Raw genomic sequence first — 14,776 nt, forward strand, 5'->3', positions numbered from 1 at the left:
GTTTCCTCTTAGCCTTACGCTAGGGCTGGACTACCTCGGAAAGGACACTGCCTTTCACCAATTCAGGCTTTTCCCTGTAGACCCTCACCTGAGGTGGTCACAGGACAGGTGCTGAGCCATTTCCACCAAACTGAGCCATGGCATCCCCTCCGCCCCATCTGAGCCCAGTCCTCTCAGGTCCCCAGACTGCTGCAGGGCTGGCTGCACCTGTTCCTCAGCCTGCCCCCAGCGCCTTCGCTCCTCCAGCTCGGCTGGCTTGGCCACGCCGCCCGGACCCTGCTGGGCGGCCAGCGGGTTCCTGCGCCTCGCGCTGGGGCATGCTCGCTGCTGACTGGCCCCCGTGGCTTTGCGGCAGCTCTGTGCACTGAGAGATTGTATCCCCTCAGTTGGCAGGCAGAGCTCCGCCCCCGCCTCGCCTGCCGCGAGCGCCGCCGGCTTGGCCGGGCAAGGTACGTGGCATGAGTCCTCCCTGACCGCCTGCCTCGGCTCCCTGCCACCCCACCAGGAGGGCCAGCATGCCAGGCCCACTCACCAGGGAGGCGAGTCCCATGCTTGCGGGCTGAGATGGGCATGCCGGATGGACCACCTAACTTGGCATCTGCGAGCGCATTGGTGTTTCAGAGCCCCCTAACCAGCCATGCATGCTGGGCGCTTGCCAACTCTCAGGAGGCAATAGCCTGGGGACATGGAGCTGGGCAGCAGGAGGCTTTCCTCCAGATGGCCTGAGAGCCCGGCCTCCGTGAGGCTGCGGCTGAAGGTGGGCCCAGCCACATCCCTGGGTGTGCTAGGACTAGACTTCAACAGCACTGTTGGAGACCCCACAGAGGAAGCCACACCCCTCAAAATTGTGAAGTCTGGTATTTCAGGCCTTCCCTCCGGAAGGCTATAGAGTGCAGAAGCTGTGGAGACCGTGTCCCTGGGTTTGGATCCTAGCCCTGCCACACCCTGACCAAGCCACATCAGCTCTCCCAGCCTTAGTTTTCTTACCTCTCCAGTGGGGCTAATAAAATATCATGGTGATGACTATGATCATGTACGTTGAAGGCTCTCACGCTGCCTATACAAGACAGTGTGTAAAAAATCCTGATGCTGAGACTCCACCGCAGACAAGTAAAATCAGAATCCCTAGAGCATGGCATAGGCGTAAGCATTTTTTTTCTTTAAGTTCCCCCAGTGATTCTGATGGGCACTTGGAGTTAAGACCTCTGATGTACATAAAGCACTTAACACAGTAGGTGGTCAGGCATAGTAGTAAATACGTAAAAAACATAACTCCAAACATCCTAGCATGACTGAAAGTAGGACCAAAGGCCATTTTGCGGGGGAGCATTCAGAATTCTTGTGGAGGAAGGACCCCTATTCACCGTGTAGAGAGATGGGACCCAGCTTGGGTCTGAATGACGACCTGAAGGCAAGATTGGCAGCAGCAATAGTAACAGCAGTTAACAATGAGTACTTGCTACGTGCCAAGCACTCTGCTTAGTGCTTTCATGCATGATTCCATTGGGTCCCCATCACTGTCCCGTGACCCAGGCCCTGTTTTATCCCATTTTGTAGATTAAAAACAACAAAACAGAGGTTCAGAGACGTTAAGTAACTCACTCAAGGTCACACAGCCAGCAAGTGGTAGAACTAAGATGCAAACCCAGCGAAGTCCAGTGGATCAGACAGTTGGGCTGATTCCATATCCTTGTGCCTCCCAGACTCTCCCGTTCACTTTCTGCTACCAGCCTTCCCGCACAGAGCTCATCAGCCTTGAGCATCAGTCACCCTGTGCTGGCTAGATTCTATTTAATACCTTTTTGTTCTGCCCAGTCCTGCTCAGTGGGTTCAGAGAGTGGACTCTGAGGAAAGGGTGGCAGACAGGCCCGGCAAACCTGGTGAGGACCTGCCCAGTCAAGGCTTCATCCCCTGGCAAAACCCTCCTGTAGGTGGTCCTGGTCTCTGTGTCTGTGTCTGTCTGTCCTTACGTATGGTCTCCTTCGTGAACTGTGACACTCTTGGCTCTTGAGAACACTCAGGAGATGTCTTGCATCCTTCCAGCTTGGCCATCCTGAGAATCTCCATGACACCTGGGGACGGAGCCCTCACCTTTCACCCTGGCACTGTGCTTCTAGGCCTGGGTGAAAGCTTTCGGGGGCAGAGCTCCCAATGGCCCAGGAAGCTCCGGTACTGAATGTGGTTTCTTCTCCTAAGCATAGTGTGTCCCTATTTCTGCTGAGCCCTCTTCCACAGCAGAGGAGATCCTTGGGTGCCACCCTGAGGGTCTGATGCTGCTTGAGAGGTCCTTCATGCTTTGGGGCTACCAGGCAGGGTGTTGCTTTCAGGGGTCTCAGGAGACTCCGTGGCCCCGTTTTCAGACACAGCAGTCTCTTGTGGATCCAGCTGCCAGATGTCAGGTTGAAGAAAGGGTACAATGTAAGAGACTTGATTTTCTTCTTTGTTTTCACAGCTGCCAAAAGCTTATTGAACAAGAAGTCAGATGGCGGCGTCAAGGTAGGTGTCTCCACCCTTTTAACCTGAGTCTGGCCTCTCTCCTATAGACATTTTTGGGAATTCTTGGCACCTTGTTCCCCCTTTCCTTGGGAACCTTCCTATCTTTACTTTCCTGCTTTAAACCAGACATCTTTGTGTTCTGAACGGCAGGTTCCACTGGCCTGAGAGGGCAGACAGGAGATGTGTTTCTCCTGACCCTTGCTGATCGGAAAGGCTCAGGGAAAGTGACCCAAATTATAGTTCACTAGAGCTAAATCCTGAGCTTGATTTCCAGACAGGTGCCTCATTCCCAGGGCTGACTCTCTGGGTTTTTTAGTCGTTTGGTTAATTTTTTTCTCTTTTTAAAATACAAACCCGTTTTATCAAATGAAAGCAAAGTTTGTCTGATTGACTCATTATCCTTTTGGTCTCTCTTTATCTTGAAGCACTTCCAGAACCCAGCTCAGGTACCACTAAGTGAAAGAGTCTTAAACTCTCTCGAGGCACACGCCCCTCAGAAACAGGTGAGGGACATGGCGTATCACAATCTGTCCCCATTCGGTAAGGGAGCTTTGTGGGATCAGGGAAAGAGGAGGGAATAGGAGCCTGTGGGGACCAGGAGGAAACCCTAGTGAGGGGTTGCTTGGCCAAGACAGAGGACAGGTGGCTGGGGGGTCCTCACAGGGCCCAAGGCATTCTATAGATGCTTCAGGGACAGAAAGGGTCTTGGGACTAGGGCCTTGGATAGGAGTTCACGCTATTGAAGCCTACCAGTTTATGCCATGGTGAAGAATTTCAAACTGTGAAATTACCCAAACCTTTAAATTCCAGCAAAAGTTTAAGTTGGGTCTTTTCCCGGGATCTTATGTCCCCAGCTGAGGTGTATATGTGTGCCCCATTTCCTTCTCCCCGACCCATTCCTCTTTCTGTCATTCTTTGCATATCAGCTTCTGTGTACTTCTGTCTCAAGGAGGGGAGCGTGGGCTCTGCGCACGCCTGTTGACATGGAGCTGGGATTGACTGGCAGCCCCCCACCCCTCCAAGTTACAGGACCATGAGCTAGATGAGTGGAGCCAACATAGAAAAGATGATAGGTTTAGCTGAAGAGAGATTTTGCATATTTCTCTTTGGGGAAGAACCTACAGTCAATCAACCTTTACAAAGTATTGAATAAGTACCTATCCTTCCCAGTGCTGCACTCAGTTCTAGGGCACACAGAGGTATAGGAGGTGATGCTTTAGGGAGAGGTGATGCTTTAATCTAGCATTAGAAAGTTACAAAGTTAATTATAGAGGAAAATGGACACACCTGGAATCAACTAAGCACTGAATGGTATGTGGTGCTGGACCCTACGTGAGCTGGTTCAGTTCATGAAGCTTCTGGGAAAAAGCTCATTAGAGAAAGCTTAAGGATGTAGGAAGACTTGAACCAAGTCAGTTACTTCTAGGGAATGGGATTGGAGGTGAGGACAGGGTAGGGAAACATGCCTTTTGTTTTCTTTGTACGCACCTGTTTTCTTTACAATGAGAACGTATTCTATAATGTAAGAACAACAAAAAGTAATTTTATGGTTCTGTTATCCATATTGATGCTTCCTGCCCAACTGGAAGACGGGGGGTGTGGCAGAGGGATGTCAAAAGCACAGCTGGATTGGTCTGGTTGGGCAGAGGAATTGGAGGTCTGTATGTTAGACCACAGGAAACGCTAAAGGCCACTAGGCGGGGAAGCTATGGCAAGAGTGGTGTTTCTGAAAGGGCAAATAGAAGAGTATAGAAACTGGATGCGGTGGTATCAATTAGCATTTGTTGTAGTCTGGGTGCAGGGTGAAGGAAAGGTGATTATAAATAGAAAGGGATAGTATATATTCAAAATAACCACCAGAAGAGCACAGGCACCAACCAATCAGAATAGGTGTTGCCTGTGAGTTATGAGTCTAGCTGTACCCACGAATAAAATGCTAGGCTCTGATTAGGCATTAGCTCTGATTAGAGGTGTGTCAAAGGAAGGGGGATTTTAAAAGGATCCATCAATGATAATATCGAAGTTCTCGAATGTTGAAAGAACTAGTGGTGCCTCTGCTAGAACTGGAAGTCGTCGTGAAGGAATGCCCGGCTTGCAGGGGAGAGTTTTGTATTGACCAAACTGAGATTGAGAGACAGGTGGAGATCTGGGTGGAAAGGCCTTTAAAGGTGCTGGGAAATACCTGGTGTAGCCCAGGGAGGAGGGGCAAATGGGGTCTGGCATGAGCGAATCACCAGAGTCCACTTACTCAGCCAATCCTGTGCCTCAGGGGTTGGGAAGGCAATGACATAGTCCACCTTATAAGTGTTCACAGTGGGAGAGAGACAGGGAGGCCATCAGTTCTGGTGCGCCCTGGAAGGTCTGTGAGGAGGCAGGCACAGGGAAGGTGCTCGGGGTGCAGAGAGACCAGCATCAGAGCCAGAACTGGACATTTTCCTGAGGTAGAAGGCCCATGAACTGAGTTTGAAGGATTAATCGGATTTTGCCAGGTTAAGGAGGAAAGAGGAGGAGGAAGAATATTTTAGACAGAGGGACACGTGTGTAGAGATACATAAATTTGAATAGCATGATGATTCTGGGAACTTTAGTACCTTCTGTGTGGCTGAAGCAAAGAGCGATTGCGCACAGACAGACCTGAAATAAAGCAGTGACAGCAGAGACGGTGGTGAGAGGGCGAATGAAAGAGCCGTTAAAGGACACATTTCTAGCAGAACTTTCTAGATGCTGGCCCCAAGGATGGCTGTCAGGTGCAGCCATGTAAGGTTGGCCGAAGGAGCTAATTAAAGATATACAGATTCCAGGGTCTAACCTAGAGATCAGATTCAGGAAGCCCTGTTTGGGAGGTAGAATGTGAATTTTAAGAGTACTCTCCTTTCCCTTATGACTCCAAAGCACATGAAGGATTAAGGGTTCAATAAAGGCAAAATTGGGGCGTTATTTGTTATTAAGGAGCTGGAAAAGAAGAAGAATCAACAGAGGAAACACAGAAAGAACAAAGAGGTGGGAGAAGAACAGAGGTGTGCAACAATGTTGGTCCTTCCAGGAACACAGAAGGATTGAGGGCTAAGTGAACAGAATCATTCACTTGCTTTAAATGAAAACATATGTGGGGAACCCAGCCCAGTCAGTGTCTGACCTGATGTGCTCAGTAAATGAGTTTGATTCTAGAGAAGACTTAGAATATAGTGGTGGGACCAGAGGCTAAGATGCAAGTGTTTAAGAAGACAATGACCAACCAAAATTAAAAGGCCAGCAACAGACAGGTTGGGGAAAAAAATAACAGCTGGCTGGTTGGAGGAGTTAATATTATTTTTATACAAAAGAGCTTTCTCTTATAATAAATAAGAATCCCCACTACAACCCAACAGATGATGTTCAAAGGAGGTGAACTGACAATCTGAAAAAGAGAAAGTAGAACTGGTTCACATATATGGATGTCTAGCCTCACTAGTGTTGGAGAAATGCAAGTTGAAACAAAGTGCTGTTTTTTACTCTTAGTTAATGATAAATTGGAATGACCTTTGGTGAAGCAACCTGTGTATTAAAAACCATAAAAGTGTTCCTGCCTTTTTTACCCTTTAATTCTACTTCTGGGAGTTTATCCTAAAGATATAATCAAAATACGGAAACACTGAAAGCAGAAAGATGTTTAACATGACATTATTTATAACTGTGAAAATGCTGGGGATGGTCTCAAAAGCCAGTCAGATAATGACTAAAAAAGAATGGGGAAGCCTTAATAGGCCATTACAAAGTTATTGTCGTGATCATATAATGACAGAAATTGTTAAGTGGGGTATAAAGCAGTACATACTCTAATACCTAAATTTTGTGTTAAAAAACAGTATGTTTATAGGTTATATTCAGTATATAATATATGGATAAAAACTAACTGGAAGGAAACCCACTGGAGTATTAATAATAACTTCACTGGGTGATGGGAACTGGGGAAACTTTTATACATTTTTCTGTGTTTTATACATTTTTCACCTAAATAGTGCATTATTTTAAAAATCAGTAAAAATCAAAATACTATTTATTTTAAAAGTAAAGCAGTGACCAAGTAGCTTGGTTGGAGCATTGTCCCAATACACCAAAGTTGTGAGTTCAGTCCCCTATCAGGACACATACAAGGAGCAACCAGTGAATGCATAAATAAGTGGGACAGATTGATGTCTCTCTCTCTCTCTTTCTCTCTCTCTCAGGCATCCCCCCACTCTCCACCTTTCTTTCTCCCTTTCACCCCTCTTCCCCTCTCTCTGTAAAAATCAATAAATATATTTTAAAAATAAAGCATAAACTTGTATATAGCTTATAATGATTTTTTTAGTTGTATAAGAAAAAGGACTAGCAAGAGTGATAAGGTTATGGGTATTTGTTTTCCCCTCTTTTCTCTTTTCCAAATTGCTTGTAATGTGGCTGCAGTACCTTTATAATCAGGTACACGTATATGGCGTTTAATGACATGGTTGGACAAAAAGTAAGATGTGTGAGGTTTGACTTTTCTGGGCCCTCCTGAAAGTTGAGGAGGTAAGTTATGAGTGAGGCCTGTGAGTTGCTCAGATCCTGAGCTGTCAGCATCTTGGATCTTTTTACCCCTCTTTGCCAGGCTTCTCCTTCCCCAGTGCCGGCTGCCTAAGGTCCATAGAGTGGTTTCCTTCCCACGGTCCAGAAGCTTTCACAAGATGCATCAATTTGAGCAGGGAGTCACCTTTGCGGTCTTGAACTTGGAGACCTCAAGTTCTAGTTGGTTACTTTGAATGTGGATGCCAGTGACTCAGGGTCTATGGAAGGGTAAAAGCCACTTCTTAGAATAAGACTTGAGGGGTTTTAGTATGGAGAGGAGGTTTGAACCCTTTTGTGGTTTAAAATTTTAAATAAATATTTAATTTTTAAGTATAAGTGAGATATGGGTCTTTAGAAATAATCTGGTATTTAAATAGTGCTGCAGTGTGCTGTTTGAGAAGGAACCCACTGTGCATGGCTAAGGGCAAAACCCGTAAAGGACAGAGAGGAATTTAAAGAAGTGTGCTCACCTATTGAAACTAACCCTTGAGTTAAAAAGGCTTATCTCAGGTTTTCTTGCAGGACAGTTTAGGGAAAAGGGAACCAGCTAGGAGGAAGTTGGGAACTTAGTCCTCTTTAAGTAAAGCAGAAAAACTGAAAGTGCTCTCCCTAACGCAAGGTCCAGGTAAAAGCAACCTGCTCTCACCTGTGTGGACAAACCCTTGAAAATCAGTGGAACCAAGACTGGGCCTGGTTTGTGCCCCTGCAGAGTTTCACTGATCTGATTCTGGGCAAGTTAGAAACCTGTGCTCTGCTTTTGCCTGGGGGAAAACCAGTCAGCAAACCCAGTTCAACTGAGTTTATTGATCGTATGCTAACTCTAAGGCATTCTGCTAGGCACCACAGAGATTACAAAGATAAGTAAGACATGGACCACCTCTCTTCAAAGTGTTAGCATTCTAGTTGGATAAAGGGAAGAGATAGGTGTGGATGTAAGGCAACTCCTTTTTGAAGGATGATTTTGAAAGTAAAAATCTCAAATACCAGTATTTGGGTATATATAAAAGGCTAATGCAAAAGAGTCCTTTTATATTAATTATATTTAGGCTTTTTAAAAAAAGTATTTAGATCTAATTCTAAATTGTGGACTATTCTTTTAAATACTTATAGTCCTCTTTTTTTAATGTAATGCATTCCCAAAAATGTCTTCTGAAGTCGAGTGTCAGGATATCCAGTGTAATTGAAGGGTTTTACAGTCTTACGGTTTTCGGCTTGGAGGAGGCTTAGGTGCGCCTTCCTTCGGTTACCCCAAATCCAGGTTCATCCTGGACCAGGCGCCGCCGCTATGCCACCAAAGTTCACCCCCAATGAAGTCAAAGTTGTATACCTGAGGGGCACTTGTGGGGAAGGCGGTGCCACGTCTGCCCTGACCCCCAAGATTGGCCCCTTGAGTCTATCTCCAAAAAACGCTGGTGGTGGCATCGCCAAAGAGATGTACCAGTAATTGGAAGCGTCTGAGGATTACAGTGAAACTGACCGTTCAGAACAGACAGGCCCAGACTGAGGTAGTGCCTTCTGCCTCTGCCCTGATCATCAGACTCCTCAACCACCACGAGACAGAAAGAAGCAAAAAATATTAAGCACAGTAGAACTATCATTTTGATGGGATTGTCAGTTGCTCGACAGATGCAGCACCAACCTTTAGCTACGGAACTCTCTGGAACCATTAGAGAGATCCTGGGGACTGCCCAGTCTGTGGACTGCATGTTGGTGGCCGCCACCCTTATGACACCATAGATGACAGTCAGCAGGGGTGCAGCGGGGTGCCCAGCTAGTCGGAACTACGAAGGAAAACATTTCAGTTAAAGACATTTCGACGACAAAAAACCGAGTGTCTGCTTCTTGAGGGCAGGAACGTTTATCTGACATGTTAACTGTGCCTGGAACAGTCGTTAATAAGTTCTTTTTTGGTTATTGTTAAATGAACATGCAATAGGCAAACAGCAGACAGGCATGGTCCAAGGGGACTTCTGTCTCCCAGAAAGCTAATTATAAAATTCTTAATTACTTTTCACCTTTCAGACACAGTCTTCTGAAATGTACTTTCACTGTTCCACACAGCCTTTATTTTTATGCTTTTTTATTTTTTACATCTGAACATAAAGTCCATGAGCATCTGGTTGAAGTTGAGAAATCGCTGCTCTCAGCATTCCCCGTGGTTTACCTCTCTGTGTCTTTGTGATCAGTGTACTTTTAATCACCAGCACTCCTGTTTTTCCATTTCCCACTAATTGCAAAATGCAATAAAATGTTGAAATCTTATAAATGACGGTGGCCATACCGATAAAGAAAGGGATGCCCAAATTTGTTTGTTAGACAACTTTCAAAAGCTCGACATTCTTATCCAGAAAGCAGTTTAGGGGGGCAGCAAAAAAAGTTGAGGTTTAGAAGTCTAATGTTATTAATCTGAAGATGGCCTACAGTATCTTTTACTAATTTACCTGGTAGCTGCTCACCCGAATTTCAGGCAGGCTTAGTAATAAGAGCAAATAATTAACCTTATAGGTGAACTAACTTTATAGGTCCCAAACCTGTACATTTACAGTAAATGTTACTTACCCAGACTTGTGACTTAGTCTCCTCAAGAAGCTTTCTATGAGCAAGGCTGAGACGTGTCAGAATATACTAAGTCTGTGCTTGTGAACCTGACAGCAAAGGAATTCCTCTCCCAGGGTCTGGAGGCCCTTGCGTGCCTGGCGGTCTAGGTGCTGTTTTAATCCTTGGGATGCTGGACTCCAGGTCTCTTTCCGCTCTTTTCTCGTGAAACAGAGCCTACGCTGGTGCACTAACCTGCAGCGTCTGTGCTTCTCTTCTTACCTCCTCTTTCCCGTTCTCTTTCCCTTTTGCTATGGTGTGTCCAGAAAAGGAAGTCGAGTTCCAGCGTGCACCTAATGGTGAGCCTTGCCTGCCCACCCATCCGCCCATTCCATGCTGCCTGTGCCCGCCTGCCAGCCACGCAGACCCATTCTGCCATGTGCGTGTGCTTCACTCATCCTCACTGCATGTCTGTGCTGTGTGGGCAGGTGTGGCTTTCCTGCCAGGCAGGGGCCATTGCTCAAGGTCCCCCAGTGGCCTAAAAAGTGGGCAATGGAATGTGTGGTATGGCACCCCCTGCTGCAGAGCTTGGACTCCTCCAGCAGCCCAGGGCAGGAAATGAAGCTGGCAGGGACTCGGGGCCAGGTGACAAGCACAGGGAGAGACCCTCATGGTTGCTCAAGAGGAGAGGCCCTGCATCCTGGGCACAGACAGCCACTTTCTATAGTCTGGCAGCCAGTGGGCATCTTGTGTGTGGGCAGGGGAGCTGGTTGGAGGCTCATGGCTCTGAACCTTGCTTCCCTGGCCTTTTTCCCTCGTGCAAGTGCCCATTAGCAGTGCCCAGTGTTTATCCTTCCCACCCAGCCCTCAGGGGGAATAGTTGAAAGACAACAGGGAATGCATCTTCTTTCTCATGGGACACAGGGCACCAAGAGGAACAGGCAGCCTGAATTATTAAGAAACTGTCCATTAAAGCTAGAGGTGGGGCAACCTGGGTGACATCTCAACCCTCTACAGATATGGCAGGTTTTACAAACACCCTGGAGTCCTTGCACCATGCCAGAGTCTTTGTCTCAGCTGGGCTTGGCAGGCGAGACGACCTGATGCAATCAGCCCCACGCAGGAGGTCAGTGTCAGCAGCTGAGCTGGGAGGGCTCTGCTTCTTCCCGGAGGGATGGAAGAGAGCAGAGCTCATGTGAGTTCAGATCCATGTTCTGACTATTCCTGGAACCCCTCTTCTCCAGCCTGCAGAGTGTAGTGGAGTCTTATAGCACGCGGTTCCTGGTTTGCGGTTCCATGCCTAGCCCCAGGTTTGGGGATGCCTCAGTGAGCTAAAGGTGGATGCCTTCAGGTGTGGTCCAAGAGGCTGTAAAAGAGGCCTGCAAGCTAGAAAACAAAAACAGTCTGGATATCTTCCTGCCTGTGTGCGTCCTCAGTTGTGCCCTGCACAGGGACAGTAGCCATGCATTTGTCCCTGTGCCTGTTGAAGAACTCACAGGCTCCAGGCTGCTTCTTGGTGGCCATCGGCTCCACTGGGCCTCCCATTGGATGAGGCAGGGAGCATTGATACGACTCCCTGCCCTAGGGATTGGCCTCCTTCCTTCCTTGCCATCCTCCCCCAGCCGCCCTTGCTGTGTGACTCGGTGTGACATTTTGAAAGACAAGGAGGCATTCTGGTGGTCTGCTGTTGCAATGTTGGCCTGAAGATCAGCCTACACTTTCCTGGGGGCTAGGTTCTGGGACTGCAGCCACAGCCCCACCTGGATTCACCTGCCCCTCCTTGGAGCTCTGCCCTTGCTGCCCGCTGACCAAATCCAAGAGCTATCAGGCAGGAAGGCCAACAGCACAGTCCCGTCTCTGCTCCCTGGCGTCAATAGATGTATTTTGTAATCAAAGCCAAATTCCACCCCTTTCCTCTCTGGACACTATCTCCTGGACCAGGTTTTCTTTCTCTCCTTGTTCCTCTTCTTTTCAGGCTTTAAGCTGGTGTTTTAAGGGAAGGAAATGCAAGGGGCAGGTTAAAAGGGCAGCAGGAAACTGCCCACAGATAGGAGACCCAGAGTTTCTGAGTCTTGTTCTGCTTTCTTATAAACCACCTTCCTTTTCCCCTTGTAAAATGAGAAGATCCTGAATTGCTTTGGGTGAGGTATGGTTGTGCGGTGACATGGCATCAGGCATAAGCAGAGATTTCTGGAGAGATGCTTTAAAACAAGTCTTTGGGCTGGTCCCACCTTGAGGATACTTCCAGAGCCAGGTCTCTGGACTCCTCCAAATACTCCCCTCCTTCAGTCATCTCTCCAGCCATTGCTCCCATTCACATAGAGTTATGGAGGTCACCTCAGCCCCAGCTCCTCTAGGCCAGGCCAGGGGGCAAGGGAGGTCTGGGAGTTGGACCTGAGGGGCTGTGGTGACTCTAGAGGAACTAAACGGATCTGTTTTCTTGTCTCAGCCACAGAGCAACAACAAAAACAGTCTCGTAAGCCCAGCCCAAGAGCCCGCGCCCTTGCAGACGGCCATGGTACCTCCTGACTACGGCTTCTCCGCCCCTGCCCCTGGCTGCCTCCCGCTCTTTCCTGCTTCCTCTTCTTGCCTTCCCTCCCAGGGCCTCTTTGGCCCTTTTCCTTTCTCGATCTCTCTAGAGCAGGCTGCCGTGCATACTGCGAGTAGGCCCCTTCCTCTTCTCATTGTCCCACTTGGCCATGCTCTTTCCTGCACGGCAGAACTGCTACTCCTGCTCCTTTTGCTGCTGTGGGGGGAGAGTGATCAGGGCTCTCAGCTAAACCTCCCAGCCCCAGGCTGGGCCCCCAAGTGGGTCTGCTCTGGGCTCTGGGAAGGTGAGCTGCTTATAGAAGAAGAGGGTAGGAGCTTTCTTGGGACCTGTACATCAGCTCTTGGAGGCCTCCTTATAAAATCTGCCTCAGCCTCTCCTTTGCAAAGCCATGAACAGGAAAGAGGGCTGGGTTTCCCCACCTGTGAATGGTGCTGATCCCTGGGTTTCTGGAGAGCCCACGCTGCCCGTGCTGTCTTGAGTTTTCTCTGGGCTCATCCAAGGGGCACTGTGTGCTCTCAGAACTCCCTCTGCTTAGTGATGGCTAACTAGAGTTAGCAGGGGGATGGCAAGGAAAGACTGAGGGGCAATTGTGCCTGCTATTCCTTCTCCTTCCCATGGACCCTCATGCTGCTTGACATGGTGATGTTCAGGAACTCTGGGGAAGGCAGAAGGTGGGTAAAGCAGGCAATTCTCTGGGCTCAGTTTGCTGAGGGGGCACCCTGGCTCTTTCTGGGAAACCTTAGTCCATTGGCCCTGCCTCCTGCATACCCCTGTTGAACAGTGTTGGCAGGGTCCAGCCTGCGCCCTTAGCCACCCATAAGCTCCTCCAGCGTCCTTGTCCCATGGGGAAAGAAAACTCAGAACTAGCAGGAACCAGAGACAACTTCCCTGATACCTGCTTCCATTAAGTGCCAGGCCTCTCCTCCTTACCAGGTGGTGCTATCCCCTAAATCTGGGGCTTCCCAGCTACCTAGGACCTGGTTAAGTCAGGGCGTTTTGGCTTGTGAGAATGGCTGGTGGGCAGGCCTCCTCAGTGGTCATCCTAAAGGTCTCTGAGGGTACAGAGGTAGGGGTGGGGGTCCCTCAGGGAAGAGCAGGAAGCCTGTTCTCAAGGTCAGGAGGGTAATTTTCATCTTCTCTCACAGGAGCCACAAACCACCGTGGTACATAACGCTACAGATGGAATCAAGGTGAGTGGATCCTGAGCCTGCCTCCTGCCTTCTGTGTCAGCAGGAAACCAGGGCTGGGTCACAGGGTCTGAGGGCCCTGTAGATGGCAGCCCATGGGCTGTACGTCCAGGCCAAGGTGTCTGCAGAGGCTGGGCAGTTTGCGACTCCATTCTTGGCGACGCTGCGCTCAGGCTCAGGCTTAGACTGTCAAGTTCTGTCAACAGTCAGACAGGCCTGGGTTTGAATCTGGGCCCTGAGCCACGAGACACCTGTTACCTTATCTGTAAATTGGGGATAACAGTAATAGGATTTTCTTCCCTGACTTGTGAAGCTTAAGTGAGAATAAGCGTTAGCTAGAAAATGGAACAAGAATATAATTAGGCCTGAGAGCATTCCCCTTGGCCTCGTCCTTTATGCCCTCAGTAACCTTTTCACTACCTTTCAGTACCAGTAGCAAATATACAGGGAGCCCCCAGCCATCCATGGCTCAGGTTTACAGAAATGACAAGACAAAATCCCTCTCCGCAGGTGTAGGGGAGGCAGATAATAAACTAAAATCCAGATAAGATAAAATCCAGTTGTGATAAGTGCTGCAGAGAAAATGGCACAAAGTAAAGAAAGAGTGAACAGGGCCTTTGATTACATGGTCAGGGAAGACCTTCCCTCAGGAGGGGATATTTGAACTACACAGCGGGAACAAGACAGCCAGGCACAAACTCTGGGGCAAAGTGCCCTAGACAGAGGGCACTGCAAGCGCAGGGGCTTGGCATGTATATGGAATGAAGAAATAGAGGAAATCAAGCAGAGCTAAGAGGAAGGAGAGCAAGGAATTGGGGGCCAGGGTGGCAGGAAGGTGACGATGTCGGAGAAGCGTGCTATGGAGGACTTCATAGGATATTGCATTTTATCCCAGCAGCAAGAAGAAGCCTTTGAAGGTTCTCAGCAGGGGAGTAATATTGTCTGATGGACTCTTTGAAAATCCTTTCTGGCCATGCCATAGGCAAGAACTGTAGGGAGGAGGCAAGGGTGGAAGCTAGGAGACCAGGAAGTGATTGTAGTAGTTCAGGCAACAGATGTCAGTAGCTTGAACTCAGGTTGTAGCTGTGCATTTGAAGAGAAGAGGTAAGATGGGATTTATTTTGGAGGTAGGACTGACAGATTTGATTTTAGATTGCATAATTGATATATGAGGGAAAGGGGAAAAAAATCAACCTAAAATCAAACCTAGAAGATGACTCTAGGTTTTAACCCAAATAATGGCATAAATAATGCCATTTATTCAGTTGGGGAAGACTAGGGGGGAGTTTGGGGATCCGGAATTTTCTAAGAGTCAGGTGGAAGAGTAGACATAGAACTTTCTATTATCCTTCCTCTTACCTCCTGTAGGAGCACATACTCTGCTTTTATTCTGCTTAGTTCTGCTGGTTTTCCAAGGGCTTGAGTATTTAAACATGTGGTT

The 14,776-nt window shown here is 48.2% G+C and overlaps 1 protein-coding gene across 24 annotated transcripts in view; it reads left to right on the forward strand.

The window, feature by feature from the left end:
* Positions 1-14,776, forward strand: part of CAMK2G (calcium/calmodulin dependent protein kinase II gamma) — a 55,315-nt gene that overhangs the window by 32,138 nt on the left and 8,401 nt on the right. For 4 of the 24 annotated variants that reach the window (XM_054572565.1, XM_054572574.1, XM_054572578.1 and 1 more), the window contains exons 13-15: positions 2,453-2,496; positions 12,047-12,115; positions 13,294-13,338. In XM_054572565.1, coding sequence (XP_054428540.1) covers positions 2,453-2,496; positions 12,047-12,115; positions 13,294-13,338 — 158 coding nt within the window. Of the gene's footprint in view, positions 1-386; positions 450-2,452; positions 2,497-2,921; positions 3,000-9,923; positions 9,957-12,046; positions 12,116-13,293; positions 13,339-14,776 lie in introns of all 24 variants that reach the window. The other 20 variants (XM_054572556.1, XM_054572562.1, XM_054572559.1 and 17 more) reach the window with 11 other exon arrangements.

The sequence above is a fragment of the Pteronotus mesoamericanus genome, unplaced genomic scaffold (assembly GCF_021234165.1).
Source record: "Pteronotus mesoamericanus isolate MK-2021 breed Mesoamerican mustached bat unplaced genomic scaffold, CSHL_Meso_final contig_24, whole genome shotgun sequence".
In the NCBI taxonomy this organism is placed as follows: Eukaryota; Metazoa; Chordata; class Mammalia; order Chiroptera; family Mormoopidae; genus Pteronotus; species Pteronotus mesoamericanus.